Source organism: Erinaceus europaeus, chromosome 11 (genome assembly GCF_950295315.1).
Source record: "Erinaceus europaeus chromosome 11, mEriEur2.1, whole genome shotgun sequence".
NCBI classification, from domain to species: Eukaryota; Metazoa; Chordata; class Mammalia; order Eulipotyphla; family Erinaceidae; genus Erinaceus; species Erinaceus europaeus.
Window position 1 is genome coordinate 49470557 of NC_080172.1, and position 15493 is coordinate 49486049.

The 15493-nt window shown below is 44.6% G+C and overlaps 1 protein-coding gene across 1 annotated transcript in view; it reads right to left on the minus strand.

The window, feature by feature from the left end:
- GON4L (gon-4 like) overlaps positions 1-15493 on the minus strand; it is an 87498-nt gene that overhangs the window by 10027 nt on the left and 61978 nt on the right. The window contains exons 20-24 of the mRNA XM_060201592.1: positions 11734-11850; positions 6782-8485; positions 5807-6062; positions 5184-5368; positions 3998-4195 (exon numbers count right to left, since the gene is read on the minus strand). Coding sequence (XP_060057575.1) covers positions 3998-4195; positions 5184-5368; positions 5807-6062; positions 6782-8485; positions 11734-11850 — 2460 coding nt within the window. The remainder of the gene's footprint in view (positions 1-3997; positions 4196-5183; positions 5369-5806; positions 6063-6781; positions 8486-11733; positions 11851-15493) is intronic.

Below are 15493 nucleotides of genomic sequence, written 5' to 3' on the forward strand. Positions count from 1 at the left end.
CCAGGGTCATTGTGGGGTGCAGAAGGTGGAAGGTCTGGCTTCTGTAATTGTTTCCCCACTGAACACGGGCGTTGACAGGTCGATCCATACTCCCAACCTGTCTCTCTCTTTCCCTAGTGGGGAAGGACTCTGTGGAAGCGGAGCTCCAAGGCACATTGGTGGGTAGTTGTCTATCTGGGTGTTGTCAGCTCCTGTTCCTGTTTAAAAGTTACTGGCCAATCCTGGTTCTTCTATGAAGAAGTGCTTGACACTATTGAGGAAATGTCAGAAGTAATGAAGAAAAAACCTAACATGCTGTCCAACTGAAGCTCATCTTTTGAAATGAAAAATACTCATAATGAAAATGAGTTGACGGCTTACTTGATGATATTTACAACTGGATATGACGTCAATCGGAAGGACAGTACAGATCAATTTGAATGGCAAGCAGCTAAGCACGCATATTGATCTGGTTGCTTGCTACTCTATAAATGGCAGAGACCATTAATATGCTAGCACAAGGGACATGGGAGAAGCATAAAACAACAAGTGACTTTGAACCTTTAAAGAAGATAATTTAAGCATGCTGATTTGATGATCACAAGGGAAAAGTGTGAATTCATGATTTAACCTCCATTCACTACCTTTCAACTGAAAATTGATCACCATCCTAGGAGTCATATTTCATTTGAAAGAAATGTAATGTATTTTCTAATTTCCTCTTTAAGCCCTTTGTTGTAAGGGATGAAACTTTGTTTCTAGCTAATCCTAAAGCAGATTTTTTTTTTTCCTGGAAGAAGAGAGTCATTTCTCCAAGAGCAGAATGGATATATAGGTGGAACATAAATCAAAACTTATAAGAATAAAAAAAAAAAAGTAAAAATAAGGGAAGTCAGGCGGTAGCGCAGCGGGTTAAGCGCACGTGGTACAAAGCACAAGGACCTGTGTAAGGATCCCAGTTCGATCCCCCGACTCCCCACCTGCAGGGGAGTCGCTTCACAGGCAGTGAAGCAGGTCTGCAGGTGTCTATCTTTCTCTCCCCCTCTCTGTCTTCCCCTCCTCTCTCCATTTCTCTCTATCCTATCCAACAACAACGACATCAATAACAACAATAATAACTACAACAATGAAAAACAACAAGGGCAACAAAAAAGAAAATAAATAAATATATAAAAAAAATTTTTTTTAAAGTAAAAATAAATAAGAAAAAACATTGCCAGGACCAGTGGAATCATGTAGACACCAAGCCCCAGTGATAACCTTGGTAGCAAAAAAATAGGGGTCAGGTCGTGGCTCACCTGGCAGAACGCACATATTATAATGCATAAGGATCAAGCCCCTGTTCCTATCTGCAGGAGAAAAGCTTCATAACAGGGGAAGCAATGCTTCAGGTCTGTCTATCTGTCTCTCTCTCTCCATCTCCCCCATCCCTATTGATTTCTGTCTGCCTGTATCCAATAAAATAAAATAAAAAAAAAATCAAATCTCACCTATATAGCAAAGCCTGACGAATCTAAAGTAAGAACTGGGGCTTATCTTAGACTGGGCTGGTGAGATAATATAATGGTATGCAATCAACACACACACCTCATCCAGTAGTTGATTCACTGAAGTTTGAGGTTTTTGGTTATATTAATTAGAAAAAAAATCAGGAGTCAGGCGGTGGTAGCGCAATGGGTTAAGCGCAGGTGGCACAAAGTGCAAGGACCGGCTTAAGGATCCTGGTTCAAGCCCCCAGCTCCCCGCCTGCAAGGGAGTCACTTCAAAATCGGTGAAGCAGGTCTGCAGATGTCTCTCTTTCTCTCCCCGTCTTCCCTTCCTCTCTCCATTTCTCTCTGTCCTATCCAACAACAACAATAACTACAACAATAAAACAACAAGAGCAACAAAAAGGGAATAAATAAATAAATATTAAAAAAAGAAAAAGAACCACGAAAAATGGGTAGGACAGGACTTGGTTCTAGTATATCACTCTGAAGAGTTTCACTAAGACGCAAAGTACTGCAGCCCAGGAGGTCACTCAGTGGACAGAATGCTGAACTCTCAAGCATGAGATTCCAAGTTCAAGCCTCAGCAATAAACATGGCAGTGATGCTCCAGTGTTCTCATTCTCTCCCTCCCTTTCTCTTCCCCCCACCCCCACCCCCACCTCTCTCTCTCTTTCTCTCTCTCTCCCTCTCTCTGATATGCTAGAAAAGCAATTCAGTAGGCCTGGCCTGTACTCAAGAGTACAGGCCTTACATGTGTGAGGTCCTAGGATCCATTCTCAGCACTGCAGTGCTAGAGCAGTTCTGTTTCTCTCACAGAAATTACTGTTTTTCTTTTTTCCCCTCTATCTCTCATCTATCTATCTATCTATCTATCTATCTATCTATCTATCTATCTATCTATCTATCATCTATCTATTTTTGTAGCACCAGGACCAATCCTACACAGCCTTTCATTAAGATAGGCAGGGATAGGGTTGGGGGGCAGACCACAGAAATAAAGCTCCCCTGGTGTCATATAGCTTCCATGTAGTACTAAGACTTGAACCCAGTTTGCACACATGGAAAGGCTCATAGCTACTTGAATGTTCTTTTCTTTCTTTCTTTTTAAATATTTATTTATTTATTAATTCCTTTTGTTGCCCTTGTTTTATTGTTGTCATTGTTGGATAGGACAGAGAGAAATGGAAAGAGGAGGGGAAGACAGAGAGGGGGTGAGAAAGATAGACACCTGCAGACATGCTTCACCGCCTGTGAAGCAACTCCCTGAGGTGAGGAGCCGGGGGCTTGAACCGAGATTCTTACACTGGTCCTTGCACTTTGCGCCACCCGCGCTTAACCTGCTGCGCTACCGCCCGACTCCCAGCTGCTTTAATTTTCTATAAATTACTATCAAGACAAAGCATACCTACAGTATCTTTTACAGTATTATTATTATTATTTAAACCAGAGCACTGTTCAGTTCTGGCTTACAGTGGTGCAGGGGTTGAACCTGGGACTTTGGAGCCTCAGGCATGAGAGTCTCTTTGCATAACCCTTATACTATCTATCCCTGCCCATTAATATTATGATTTTTATGATATATACTTTACCATTTATCATCTGAATTTGCTCTTGAGAACACAAGTTCCACAAGGGCAAGGATTTTGGTCTTTTGTTATTATTTATTTTTTACCAGAACACTGTTCAACTGTGATTTATGGTGGGACTGAACCTGGGGCTTGCTGTTGACACCATCAACAACAGCAATAATAACTACAACAACAATAAAAGACAAGGGCAACAAAAGGGAAGATAAATATAAAAATAAAATAAATAATTAAAAAAAAACTTTATAAAAAAAAAAAAACACTCAGGGCGCCTCATGCACGGAAAGCATTTGCCCTACCCATTAAGCCACCTCCCAGTCCTGATTTTAATATATTACAGTGACTTACTGCAGGCTATAGGGAGAGAGCATAGTGGTTATGCAGAAAAAAAAAAAGACCTTTCATGTCATGGGTTCAATCCCCAGCATGACTATAAGCCAGAGCTGAATAGTGCTATAGTAAGAAACAAAGACTATACTCTTAGTTTCTAGAACTTAACTTTACACGTAATAGACACTCTAAATATCTGTTACATGCATGTCTACATAACAGAGGTTTAAGGTTTTCCCTGGCTAGTACAGGAAAAAGCACAGGTTGGAAAGCCCTTTCCCTGAAAAGAAGCATCCTACCATATGGGTCAGGGGAAGGCTGAGGGGAAACAGTCAGACCACAATGGTATTAATTAACTCTCTGCAGGGGGCTGTAGGGGCATACATGTTACAATGTGAAGGACCTGGGTTCAAGCCCCCGGTCCCTACCTGCAGGGGGAAATCTTCAGAAATGGTGAAACAGTGCTGCAGGTGTCTCTCTGTCTCTCTCCCTCCCCCTTCTTTCAATTTCTGGCTGTCTATGTCAAATAAATAAAGATAATTAAAAAATTAAACAAAAACTCTCTCAGTCCCAGGAGCCCCAGCTGCTGGCTATCACTGCCCATCTACTTACTAGTCCACAGGCCAGAGCTTGCTCAGGCAACAGGAAAGCAGCAAAGTCCTTCACCAGCTGAGGCCAGTCTTGAAGCAGACTTCGCAGACTCTTGTAGAGGTCCACAGCGGTCTGCCTCTGAGTGCTTGACTCAAATTCATAGATGATCTGAAGGAAATCTTCATACTTGCCAGGGACATGTTGCAAAGCTTCTCGTACCTGCATGGGAAGATATTTAATTGTCAAACCCTTTTTTTGGTTCCAAGAAGAAACGAGGGTACAAAGGGAAGATGAGGAGTTACTATTAAAAGTCCCAAGATGAGTCAGCGGTAGCGCAGCGGGTTAAGCGCAGGTGGCACAAGGACCGGTGAAGGATCCCGGTTTGAGCCCCTGGCTCCCTACCTGCATGGGAGTCGCTTCACAGGCGGAGAAGTAGGTCTGTAGGTGTCTATCTTTTCTTTCCCCCTTTCTATCTTCCTCTCCCCTCTCCATTTCTCTCTGTCCTATCCAACAACGATGACATCAATAACAACAACAATAATAACTACAACAGTAAAACAAGGGCAACAAAAAGGAATAAATAAAAATTTTAAAAAAGCATCCCAAGATGATTCCTCAGAAGACCTTTCAGAGCAAAAGACTTTCCCACTCCCTTTCTGATAGTGGACAACAGGAAAGACTTTCTTCCTCCTGGGCCATAGGCTGATACACAAAACTGAAGTTGTTTTCTCTATCTCAAAGCCCCAACCCCTTTTTCCTGATTTCAGTATACTGACACATAGCAGTACTATGTTAGTTTCTTTCAGCATAGCATCTGAGGGTGAATCATAGATAAATCAGGAATATTAGTAGACTATCAGGACACAGGGGAAACAAAATCTGACTGTCACTTCAGGGTAGTTCACTTTGATGTGGGGTTAGAAAAAACAGTGGGATGAGATGTCAACAGAACAAGCTACCTAAACCAGGGCAGCTGCCAGAAACAGGCTGGCTCAGACCTCTCAAGATCTAAGAACTTTCCTTAGAAGAACTCTCTGGCGAGTAACGGGATCAGTAAAGATTTTCCACTTCTGACAGAGTCATCTTTAACTTGACTTTCAGACAATACTGAACTCTGTCCCTCTCAGACCAGTTGGCAACTCCAAGGGAGTTGAGGCAAAAGCATAGAGAGCTATTGTGACAAGAATAGAAAGCAACATTTGCCTACCCTGGTCAGATACGCCTGGGCAAAGGCCAAGTCCTTCTGCTCCCTGAGTGGGTCCCGCTCGAGAATGTCCTCATCGTACAGCAGCAGCAGCTTGGAGGTGTCCTTGCTGGCACGGGCCCGGCTTCCCCGCTTGTTGCGAGCACGATGGCTGCTCCGGCCTTTCCCAGCAACCTTGACATTCTCTCCTTGGAGGACACGTGGGAAAGAAAGGCTTGCTCATCTCTGCAACGTCTACTCTTCCCATCCCTACACAATTCCTACTCAGTGGTGTGGAGCAACTCAGGAAAATAACTGGAGAAAATGGTACCTGACACTTCGTCTCCATCAAGCCACTCTCCAAGGTCTGCAACTTCATTGCAGGAGAATTCCAAGGAGAAACTGACATGCTCAGGCATTGCATGCTGTGAAAGGAAGTCTAAATATCAAGCACACCTTATCCCAGCCTCTCAAGAGACTGAGTCTCAGTGAGAAAAAAGCAGTGCTTTCTGAAATCAACATCGTGTTTCTCTCTTTCATAAAAATAAAATGACTTTCTCCACCTGTTCTACAAACTGGCCATCTGATACCCTCCCAGATAATGAGGCTGAAGAGGCCCGCCCCTCATGTGGGCTAGCCCCACACACCTGGTGGAGTACTGCTGGTCTCCACTTCCGGAGCAGTCTTGGGTGAGGCGTAGGGGGTGGGAGGCTTCTCAGCAGGGTCTTCAACTGCCTCATCTGTCATTTCATCCTCTTTCTGTAGGTTTTCTACCCCTTCTGTTTCTTCCTCCTCTTCTTCCTCAGGTTCAGAGTTCTCTTCCTGGGAGTTCTCTTCCTCAGACTCTCCCTCCTGACTCATTCGCCTTTCAGATGCAAGCCAAGTCAGTTTCTCCATGGTTTCCTATAAAGCACCCCCAACATGGGGAGGGGGGGGTGTTCAGAGGGATCCTAATGACTCACAAAGTGCTGACTGCAGGGCTGGTAAGACAGCTCATATGGGAGGGTGCCTGCTTTACCACGGCCAAGACCCAGGTTTGACCCCAAAACCCCACACACTGGGTCAGTGATACGATGCCTTCCCCTCTCTCCCTCTGTCTCTTTCTGTCTGAAATATTCTACGTTAAGCAGTGAAGCCCCAGCAATAACCAAAAAATAACCAAAAACTCTGCTGAGTGCAGAGTTCGTCAGGAGTAACTATAGTTGACCAATTAGGGCTAATGCGTGTGCTGACTGAGTACCATGACTATCAGCATCTGATCCTCTGAGCTAAGGAATTATAAAATCAGTGTGATGGCTGCCTGATAGCAGGAAGAGAGGAGAAGTATCAAGAAAGGCCTGTTCTTTAGCCTGATGACAGCTTTACTCTCACAGAATATACTTATAATTTAAAAATTTTTCAGAAAGTTCAGTTGGCTCGCTGACTATATCTGAATGAATTTAAGTCCAATACAAATAAATTTTCTCCTTTTCATTCTCCTGTCACTTCAAGGCACAACATATTCAAGAATTGGATATAAATGATTCAGGGCTATAATGTACTGGGCAAGCAAACCAAGACATTAAGTTAATCCATTAAGCATGCTATTGGATACACAAACATCTGAGAGTATCCTCTCTCACCTGAAGTTCTGGGACAGAAAGCACAGATTCCTCAGAAGCTGAGGACATCTCATCCTCCTCATCTTGGGTAAGATCATCAAAGTCCTCCTCCTCTTCTTCCTCTGGTCCATCCTTTTCTCCTCCAGGTTCTGGCCCTGCTGGGGTCCCCATGGACTGACCATCCATGCTGGATGAGTCTTCAGGTCTCCCTGGGGGGCTGCTCAGTACCAACTCTGGGTCAGTGGAGAAGGATGCATTCTGTGGAGACCCTTTGCTCACTTCTCCTGAGTTGCCATCCTCAGGCTCTTGAGACACTGAATGGGTTCTAGCTGGCTGACCTTTCTCTACTTCTGTTAGTAAGACTGTCTGCTTCTTCACCTCTCTAGCACCCCCTGACTCCTCACTTGGGAAGCCAGTGTCTAATTCCACAGAATGTTCTTCTTTGATTTCACCACCCATGTCCTGCTCAGGGAATCCACTGGAGATTTCCTCCCCAGGGTCTTTAGGTTCCATCTTGACAATGACCTTTAAGTCCTCCTGGGGAGAGCTCAGAGAGTCCTGGAGGCCTGGCGGCAGTGCTTCCAGAGCCTGTCTCCTCTCTTCTGTTTTCACAATTGTCCAGCCATAGACGTTGCTCTCTGGCAACACTTCCTGACATCCTCTCTCTGCTGCAGCGGGCACTGGGCTGCGCTCCTCTTTGGGGAAGACAGTAGCACACACAGGAACTAGTTCCTGGGGCTCTAATTTGGGTTGTAGGCCTTGAAAGGCACTATTCCCTTCTGCTAAAGGACAGCCAACGCTGTCCACATTGACTTGCGTCTTATCCTCAGGGGTGGATGATACAGGAAGATTGACCGAGTTGCCTGAAACAATTAAAGGAGGAATGGAGGAGGCCACAAAGGGCTGGTTCAACGGGCACGGGAAGGAAGCTGGGTTGACCAGGAGGGTGGTGAGGGGGATGGTTTGTGAAGTCTGGGCCACAGCGGCACTGACAGGCTGAATCATGTTGCAGCCACTGCCAAGGCTCACAACTTTCACAGTAGTGGCGGGAACCGTGAAGATCACAGGTGCAGTGTGGATGACGGGGGCGGCCTTCAGACAGACAGCAGCCTTGGGCCCCTTTCTCTTGGATCCCTTCCTCTTCACACATGGCTTTCGAAACTTAGAAGGGGCAAGTGAGGGCAGCAGTACCTTGGGCAGGGGGGCAGGAGACAGCAGGGTCTGGGATTCAGACAAAGGGAAGCTGGTCCTGGCCTCGGGTGGTAGAGCAGGCAGTGCTGTTAGAGACTCAAAGCCGTCATTCCCGGTGCTCCCCAAGGGAGGGACCTCTGCCATAGTCTGTAAAACAGGGGCTGGCTGGATCAGCTGAGGAATGCGGACCACCACTTTGCTGGGTGGGGCTTCTGACTCAGCTGGCCTAACTAGTGTCTTCCCAGAGTTGGAGGCAGGCTGCAGGCAGGGGCTGGGTCTGATAAGGAGGGGCTTCAGAGCTGATGAGCGCTTCTGTCTCCAAGCCCTTCTGGAAAAACGGTTGGCAACAGGCTTCAGTTTTAGGACTACACCCTTAGGCAGTATCAGTGGGTACTGAGTTCCAGTGTCCAATTCTGAGCTGCCCTTTTCTAGGCCTGGGTCTGAGTTGATTCCAGCAGTTGCAGCCATGCCGCCTACCTCTCTGGCACCATCAGCTATGTGCTGCAGTTCTTCCCAGATGGAAGGCAGGCTGGCCTAGTGGCAAACAAGATACACAGACTAAATGCAGAGCTTGATCCAAGTAAGGACAGTCTGAAAACATCATCTTTCCTCTCACAGTTGTCACTGGGCACTACTTGTACACTCCCTTGTTCAGTTAATTTCCCCCCTTTCTCATTTTTAAAAAATATTTATTAATTTATTTTCCCATTTGTTGCCCTTATTGTTGTTGTTGTTCTTGATGTCGTCGTTGTTGGCTAGGACAGAGAAATGGAGAGAGGAGGGGAAGACAGAGAGGGGAAGAGAGACAGACACCTGCAGACCTGCTTCACCACCTGTGAAGCCACCCTCCTGCAGGTGGGGAGTTGAGGGCTCGAACCAGGATCCTTAGGCTGGTCCTTGCGCTTTGCGCCACGTGCGCTTAACGTGCTACACTACCGCCCGACTCCCTTCCCTTTTCTTTTTTAATACACGGTGAAACCCAGAGAGAGATACAGAGATAGAAAGGGGGAGAGAGCCAGAGAGGAAAGACACCGGAAGCATTGCTCTAGAGCTACTGGAGTTTCCGCTCTGCAGGTTTGAACTAGGGGCTTGTACCAGGGTCCTTGAGCATGGTAACATGCACTCTACCAGGTGTGCTACCACACAACCCTAACTTCTTTTTTTAAAGAATTTATTTATTTATTATTTATTAATGAGAAAGACAGGGGAGAGAGAAAGAACCAGACATTAGTCTGGTACATAAGCTGCTGGGGATAGAACTCAGGACCTTATGCTTGAGAGTCCAATGCTTTATCTCAGACCACATGACCCTTACCTTTTTTTTTTTTTTTTTTTTTTTTTACCAGATCACTGCTCAGCTCTCTTATGGAGCATAGGTATTGGACCTGGGACTTTACAACATACTCAGACATACTCCCTAGCCCAAAGCATCTTTTTTTTTTTTAAATTAAAGATTTAAAAAAATATTTATTCCCTTTTGTTGCCTTATTATTTCTTATTGTTGTAGTTATTATTGTTGTTGTTATTGATGTCGTTGTTCTTGGGTAGGACAGAGAGAAATGGAGAGAGGAGGAGAAAATAGAGAGGAAAAGAGAAAGACAGACACCTGCAGACCTGCTTCACCGCCTGTGAAGCGACTCCCCTGCAGGTTGCAGGGGAGCCGGATGCTCGAACTGGGATCCTTCGCTGGTCCTTGTGCCACCTGCACTTAACCTGCTGTGCTACTGCCCGACTCACAGCCCAAAGCACCTTTTTAAAAAAAATATTTATTTATTTACTCCCAAAAGGGAACAAAAGTTGCCCTTGTTGTTGTTATTGATGTCGTTGGATAGGACAGAGAGAAATGGAGAGAGGAGGGGAAGACAGAGAGGGGGAGAGAAAGAGACACTTGAAGACCTGCTTCACCGCCTATGAAGCGACTCCCCTGCAGGTGGGGAGCCCAAAGTATGTTAAAGCACTGTTCTGGGTTTAGGGAATTAATGTACATAGGACCTGCCTTTGAGAGGTCCCAGGTTCTATTGCTAGCACCATCAATAGCCTGAATTTTGCTTTGAAACAAAACAAAACAAAAAACAAAAAGGTTTCTTCATGGTATCAAATCCTACAAAGACAGCATTACAATCACATAATTAGAGGGGAGGGGAGATAGCATAATGGTTATGCAAACAGACTCCTGAGGTTATGCCCGAAACTCTGAGGTCTAAGGTTCAATCGCCAACACCACCATAAGCCAGAGCTGAGCAGTGCTCTGGTAAAAAAAAAAAAAAAAAAAATTATAGGGGCCAGGTGGTGGCACACCTGGTTGAGCACACATGTTACAATGTACAAGGACCCGGGTTCAAGGCACAGGTCCCCACCTGCAGGAAGAAAGCTTCACAAATGTTGAAGCAGTGCTGCAGCTGTTTCTCTGTCTCTCATTCCTCTCAATTTCTGGCAGTCTCTATCTAGTAAAATTAAAATATAATTAAAAAATACAATTATATACTTAAGAAAATACTTCAACTCCTTTTATAAAACTACGATTTTACAATTTTTTTTTTTTTACCAGAACACTGCTCAGCTCTGGCTAATGGTGGTGTGGGGATTGAACCTGGGACTTGAGAGCCTCAGGCATGAAAGTCTCTTTGCATAGCCATTATGCTATACCCCCACCCGATTTTACAATTTTTATTAAAAAGCTTATTTATTTAAATATTTATTATTTTTTAATTTAATAAGCAGAGCTAGAAATCAAGAAGGAGGGGGCCAGGCGGTAGCGCAGCAGCTTAAGTGCACATGGCACAAAGCACAAGGAGCGGTGGAAGGATCCCGGTTTGAGTCCCTGGCCCCTCACCTGCATGTGAGGGGGTCGCTTCACAGGCAGTGAAGCAGGTCTGCAGGTGCCTTTCTCTCCCCTTCTGTCTCCCCTCCTCTCTCGATTTCTCTCTGTCCTATCCAGCAACAACAGCAGCAACGGCAACAACAACAACAACAAGGGCAACAAAATGGGGAAAATGGCCTCCAGGAGCAGTGGGTTCACAGTGCAGGCACTGAGCCCCAGCAGTAACCCTGGAGGGGAAAAAAAAGAGGAGAGGGAGATAATGGGAGAGAGGACTACAGACACACCTGTAGCACTGCTTTAACACCTGCAAAACTTCCCCTTTGTAGGGGCTTGAACCTGGGCCCTTACGCATAGCAATGTGTATGCTCAAGCAGGTGAGCCACCACCTGGCTCCAACTTATTTATAAAATGGGAGGATGGGGAACAAAGGCGGGAAGGGGAGAGAGGCAAGGGGGGTAGGGGAGGGAGGAAAGGTGCTAGGGGAGAGGGGGAAGTGGAGGAGGGGAAGGAGGGAGAACACATCAAAGCATCTGGCATATGGATCCTGGGGACTGAACTCATGAACTCATGTTTGAAGTTCAAACACTTTATCTAGTGTACCACCTCCTAGGCTGCTATACAATTTTTAAAAAGTGAAATCACTTGCAGTTGGGGGGCAAGGGGCAGGGTGAAGCAGAGAAGGAGGAAAAGTGAATAAGGAAGGTTTTCCTCAAGTTCTAGTTTTACAAGTGAAGCACTGAAATTTTCTTGTTAGTACCAGAACACTACTCAGTTCTGGTTTATAGTAGAGTTGGGGATTGAACCTGGGATTTCAGAGCCTCAGGTCTGAAAGTATTTTATATCTCCATTATGCTGTTTCCCTAGCCCAACATTAAAGTTTAAAGCAGCCCTTCCTTAATGTTTCTTCTGGGTTATTAGCAAGCACTTTACTTTCAACCTGCTTTGAGGAGTTGGGCTGTACCTTTAGCCAGAATGGAAGTTGATGTTCTTCCCGCTCTACTGGTGGCTTCCACTGATGCGGCTGGATCTCTTCACAGCACTTCACTAAGATAGGTAGTTGCTTGGTCTTCTTGTAAAACTGAAGGTGAAGAAAGAAAGTTTGGGTTACATTTCTCCTAGAATCATTGCCCATGATGAAGAGTGGGGTGGGCAGTGATATAAGATGCACACACTCTCATAGCTACATATACACATAAACAACGTGTACTTATGTCTGTGCATTTCAAACCAAACTAATCTCCAACAGAAATTTTACTAGTACTTCAGTACCTTCTAATTATGATTTTTTTCTTTGCCTCCAGGTTATCGTTGGGGCTCAGTACCTGCACTACAAATCCACTGCTCCTAGAGGCCATTTTCCCCATTTTTGTTGCCTTTATTGTTGCTTCTGCAGCTGTTGTAGGATACAACAGAGAGAAATCAAGAGAGAAGGGGAAGACAGAAAGGGGAGAGAAACAGACACCTGCAGACCTGTTTCACTGCCTGTGAAGCTACGTGCCTGCAGGTGGGGGCAGGGGGCTTTGCACCATGTGCACTTAACCCTTGCACCCTGCCCCCCTAATTCTGATCTTTATTCTAGTTGCCAGGAAAGGAAAATTTTAGGTCATATAGGAAAGAAAGCAAATTTGAGTGATTTTAAATCAGATTTGTTCCTGCTCAACAAATACAACAACAGTGCTTATCTCATACTTTGAATACATATGAATAATTCTTTTTAAAAAATTGTCTTTATTTATTGCATAGAGAGCCAGAAATTGAGAGGGAAAGGGGAGATAGAGGAGAGAGACAGAGAGACACCTACAACACTGCTTTACCACTCGCAAAGCTTTCCCTCTTCAGGTGGGGATCAGCGCTCAAACCTGGGTTGTTGCGCATTGGAACATGTGCGCTCAACCCAGTGCACCACCACCCAATTCTTTCTTTCTTTTTTGCCTTCAGGGTTATCACTGGGGCTCCGTGCCAGCACTACGAATCAACTGCTCCTGGAGGCTATACTCCCCATTTTGTTGCCCTTCTTGTGGTTGTTATTGTTATTATTGTTGTTGCTGGATAGGAGACAGAAATGGAGAGAGGAGGGGAAGACGGAGAAGAGGAGAAAAGACAGACAACTGCAGACCTGCTTTCCTGCCTGCGAAGCAACCCCCCACACACACACACACACAGGTGGGGAGATGGGGGTTCGAACCGGGATCCTTCCACAGGTCATGTGTGCATAACCCGCTGCGTTACCACCCAGCCCCCAATTCTTTCTTTTTATAAGATATTTATTTATGACAGAGAGAGAACCAGAGTATTAGTCTTGCACATACAATGCCAAGGATTGAACTTAGGACCTCATACTTGAGATTCCAATACTTTTATCTACAGTACCACCAGAAAGAAATATTTTTATCACTAGAAGTCCAAAGCGCATCCATTGCGCAACATAGCCACCTAATAAAGGAATATTTTTTAAAATTTATTTTCCCTTTTGTTGCCTTTTTTATTGTTATTATTGTTGTTGTTAATGATTGTCGTTGTTAGATAGGACAGAGAAATGGAGAGAGGAGGAGAAGACAGAGAGGGGGAGATAAAGAGAGACACCTGCAGACCTGCTTCACTGCCTGTGAAATGACTCTCCTGCAGGTGGGGAGCTGGGATCTCGAACCGAGATCCTTTTATTTCTTGTTTTATTTTTTTTTTATTTCTCGAACCGAGATCCTTATACCGTTTCTTGTGCTTAGTGCCACGTGCGCTTAACCTGCTGCACTACTGCCCGACTCCCAGAAAGCAATATTTTTAAAGATGGAAGTCTGAAAGGAGAAGGAAAGGCAAAAGCAACAAAAACTTCAAAGATCAAAAGACAGATGAACGAGGAGCCAGACAGTGGTTAAGTACACACACTACAGTGCGCAAGAACCTGATTTCAAGCCCTTGGTCCCCACCTGCAGTGGGGACTCTGCAAGTGCTTCATGAGTGGTGACGCAGTGCTGCAGGTGTCTCTGTCTCTCTTGATTTCTGGCTGTCTCTATTTGACAAACAGATAAAGGTAATTTAAAAAAAGAGATGGATGAGTGGCAATGGATCAAGGAGAATGAAGACAATCCTATATGGAGAAAAGTTAAACATGTAATATTATTTCAAAACTGGCAAAAAGCTATGTCCAGAATTAGAGGTAAAGAAGTGCCACACATGAAGTAATGAGTTTACTACCAGAGCCTCACCAAAATAAAAAGAATTAAGGAGACAGATATAAAGTGCTATATAATTTTTTGAGATGGTTAGAGTGAAATAGAATAAATTAAGTTTGAGGGGTAGGTGGTGGTACACTTGAATGAATACATGTGCAAGGTTCTGGGTTCAAGTCTCTTCTCACATGTAGAGCAGAAGCTTCATGAGTGGTGAAATAATGCTGTAGGCAGTATCTGTCTTTTACCCTCTTTCTCTACCCCTTCCCTCTCAACTTCTCTCAGTCTTTATCCAAAATATCAGGTTGTTGCAACAATCGTGACATATTTTTAAAGAAATATTTTATTTATTTATGAGAAAGATAGAGGGAGGAGAAAGAACCAGACATCATTCTGGCACATGTTCTGCTGGGGATCGAACTCGGGACCTCATGCTTCAGAGACCAAAGCTTTACCACTGCGCCACCTCTCGGAGCACAAAAAATTTGCTGCTTATTTCTTTTCTTTTTCTATCTTTCTTTTTTCTTTTCTTTTTTTTTTTTTAACCAGAGCACTGTTCAGCTCTGGCTTATGGTGGTGCGGGGGGACTGAACCTGGGACTTTGGAGCATCAGGCATGAGAGTCTCTTTGCATAACCATTATGCTATCTACCCTCCGCCCGTGATGTATTTTTCTATGTCAAATGTGTCATGACTGTTCTGACAAACCAGTAAGTAAATAAAAACCTTAAAAAAAAAAAAAAAAAAGAAAAGAAAGGCAGAGGGTAGACAGCATAATGGTTATGCAAACAGACTCTCATGCCGGAGGCTCCAAAGTCCCCGGTTCAGTCCCCTGCATCACTGTAAGTCAGAGCTGAACAGTGTTCTGGTTAAAAAAATTTTTTTTAATTTAAAAAAAGAGAGAGAGAGAGAGAAATATGTTTTGAGGGCCAGGAGATGGTTCAGCAAGTATGGTAGAGCCTTTTCTGTTCATGAACCCGTGAGTTCAAACCAGGGTACCGAGTGGGAGTGGGAGTGGGAGTGGGAGCACATAAGTGGTGGAACAGTGCTGTTTCCTTCCTTTCCATCTTTTGTCTTCTCCCTCTCTGTCTCTAAGACAGCTGATCAGTGATGATGTTATGTAAAGTGAGGTCCCTAGTTCATTTCCCAGCTGCATAAAAAAAAAATACATAGGGAGTCGGGCTGTAGCGCAGCAGGTTAAGTGCGCAGGTGGCGCAAAGCACAAGGACCGGCATAAGGATCCCAGTTCGAACCCCGGCTCCCCACCTGCAGGGGAGTCGCTTCACAGGCGGTGAAGCAGGTCTGCAGGTGTCTATCTTTCTCTCCTCCTCTCTGTCTTCCCCTCCTCTCTCCATTTCTCTCTGTCCTATCCAACAACGACAACAACAATAATAACTACAACAATAAAACAACAAGGGCAACAAAAGGGAATAAATAAAATAAATATTTAAAAAATACATTAAAAAAATACTGGAGAAGTATATTAAGACTTGAACATATTAAAAAGGAAAAAAAGATTTATTTACACAGACAGACACAGTGCTCAGTTCTGGCC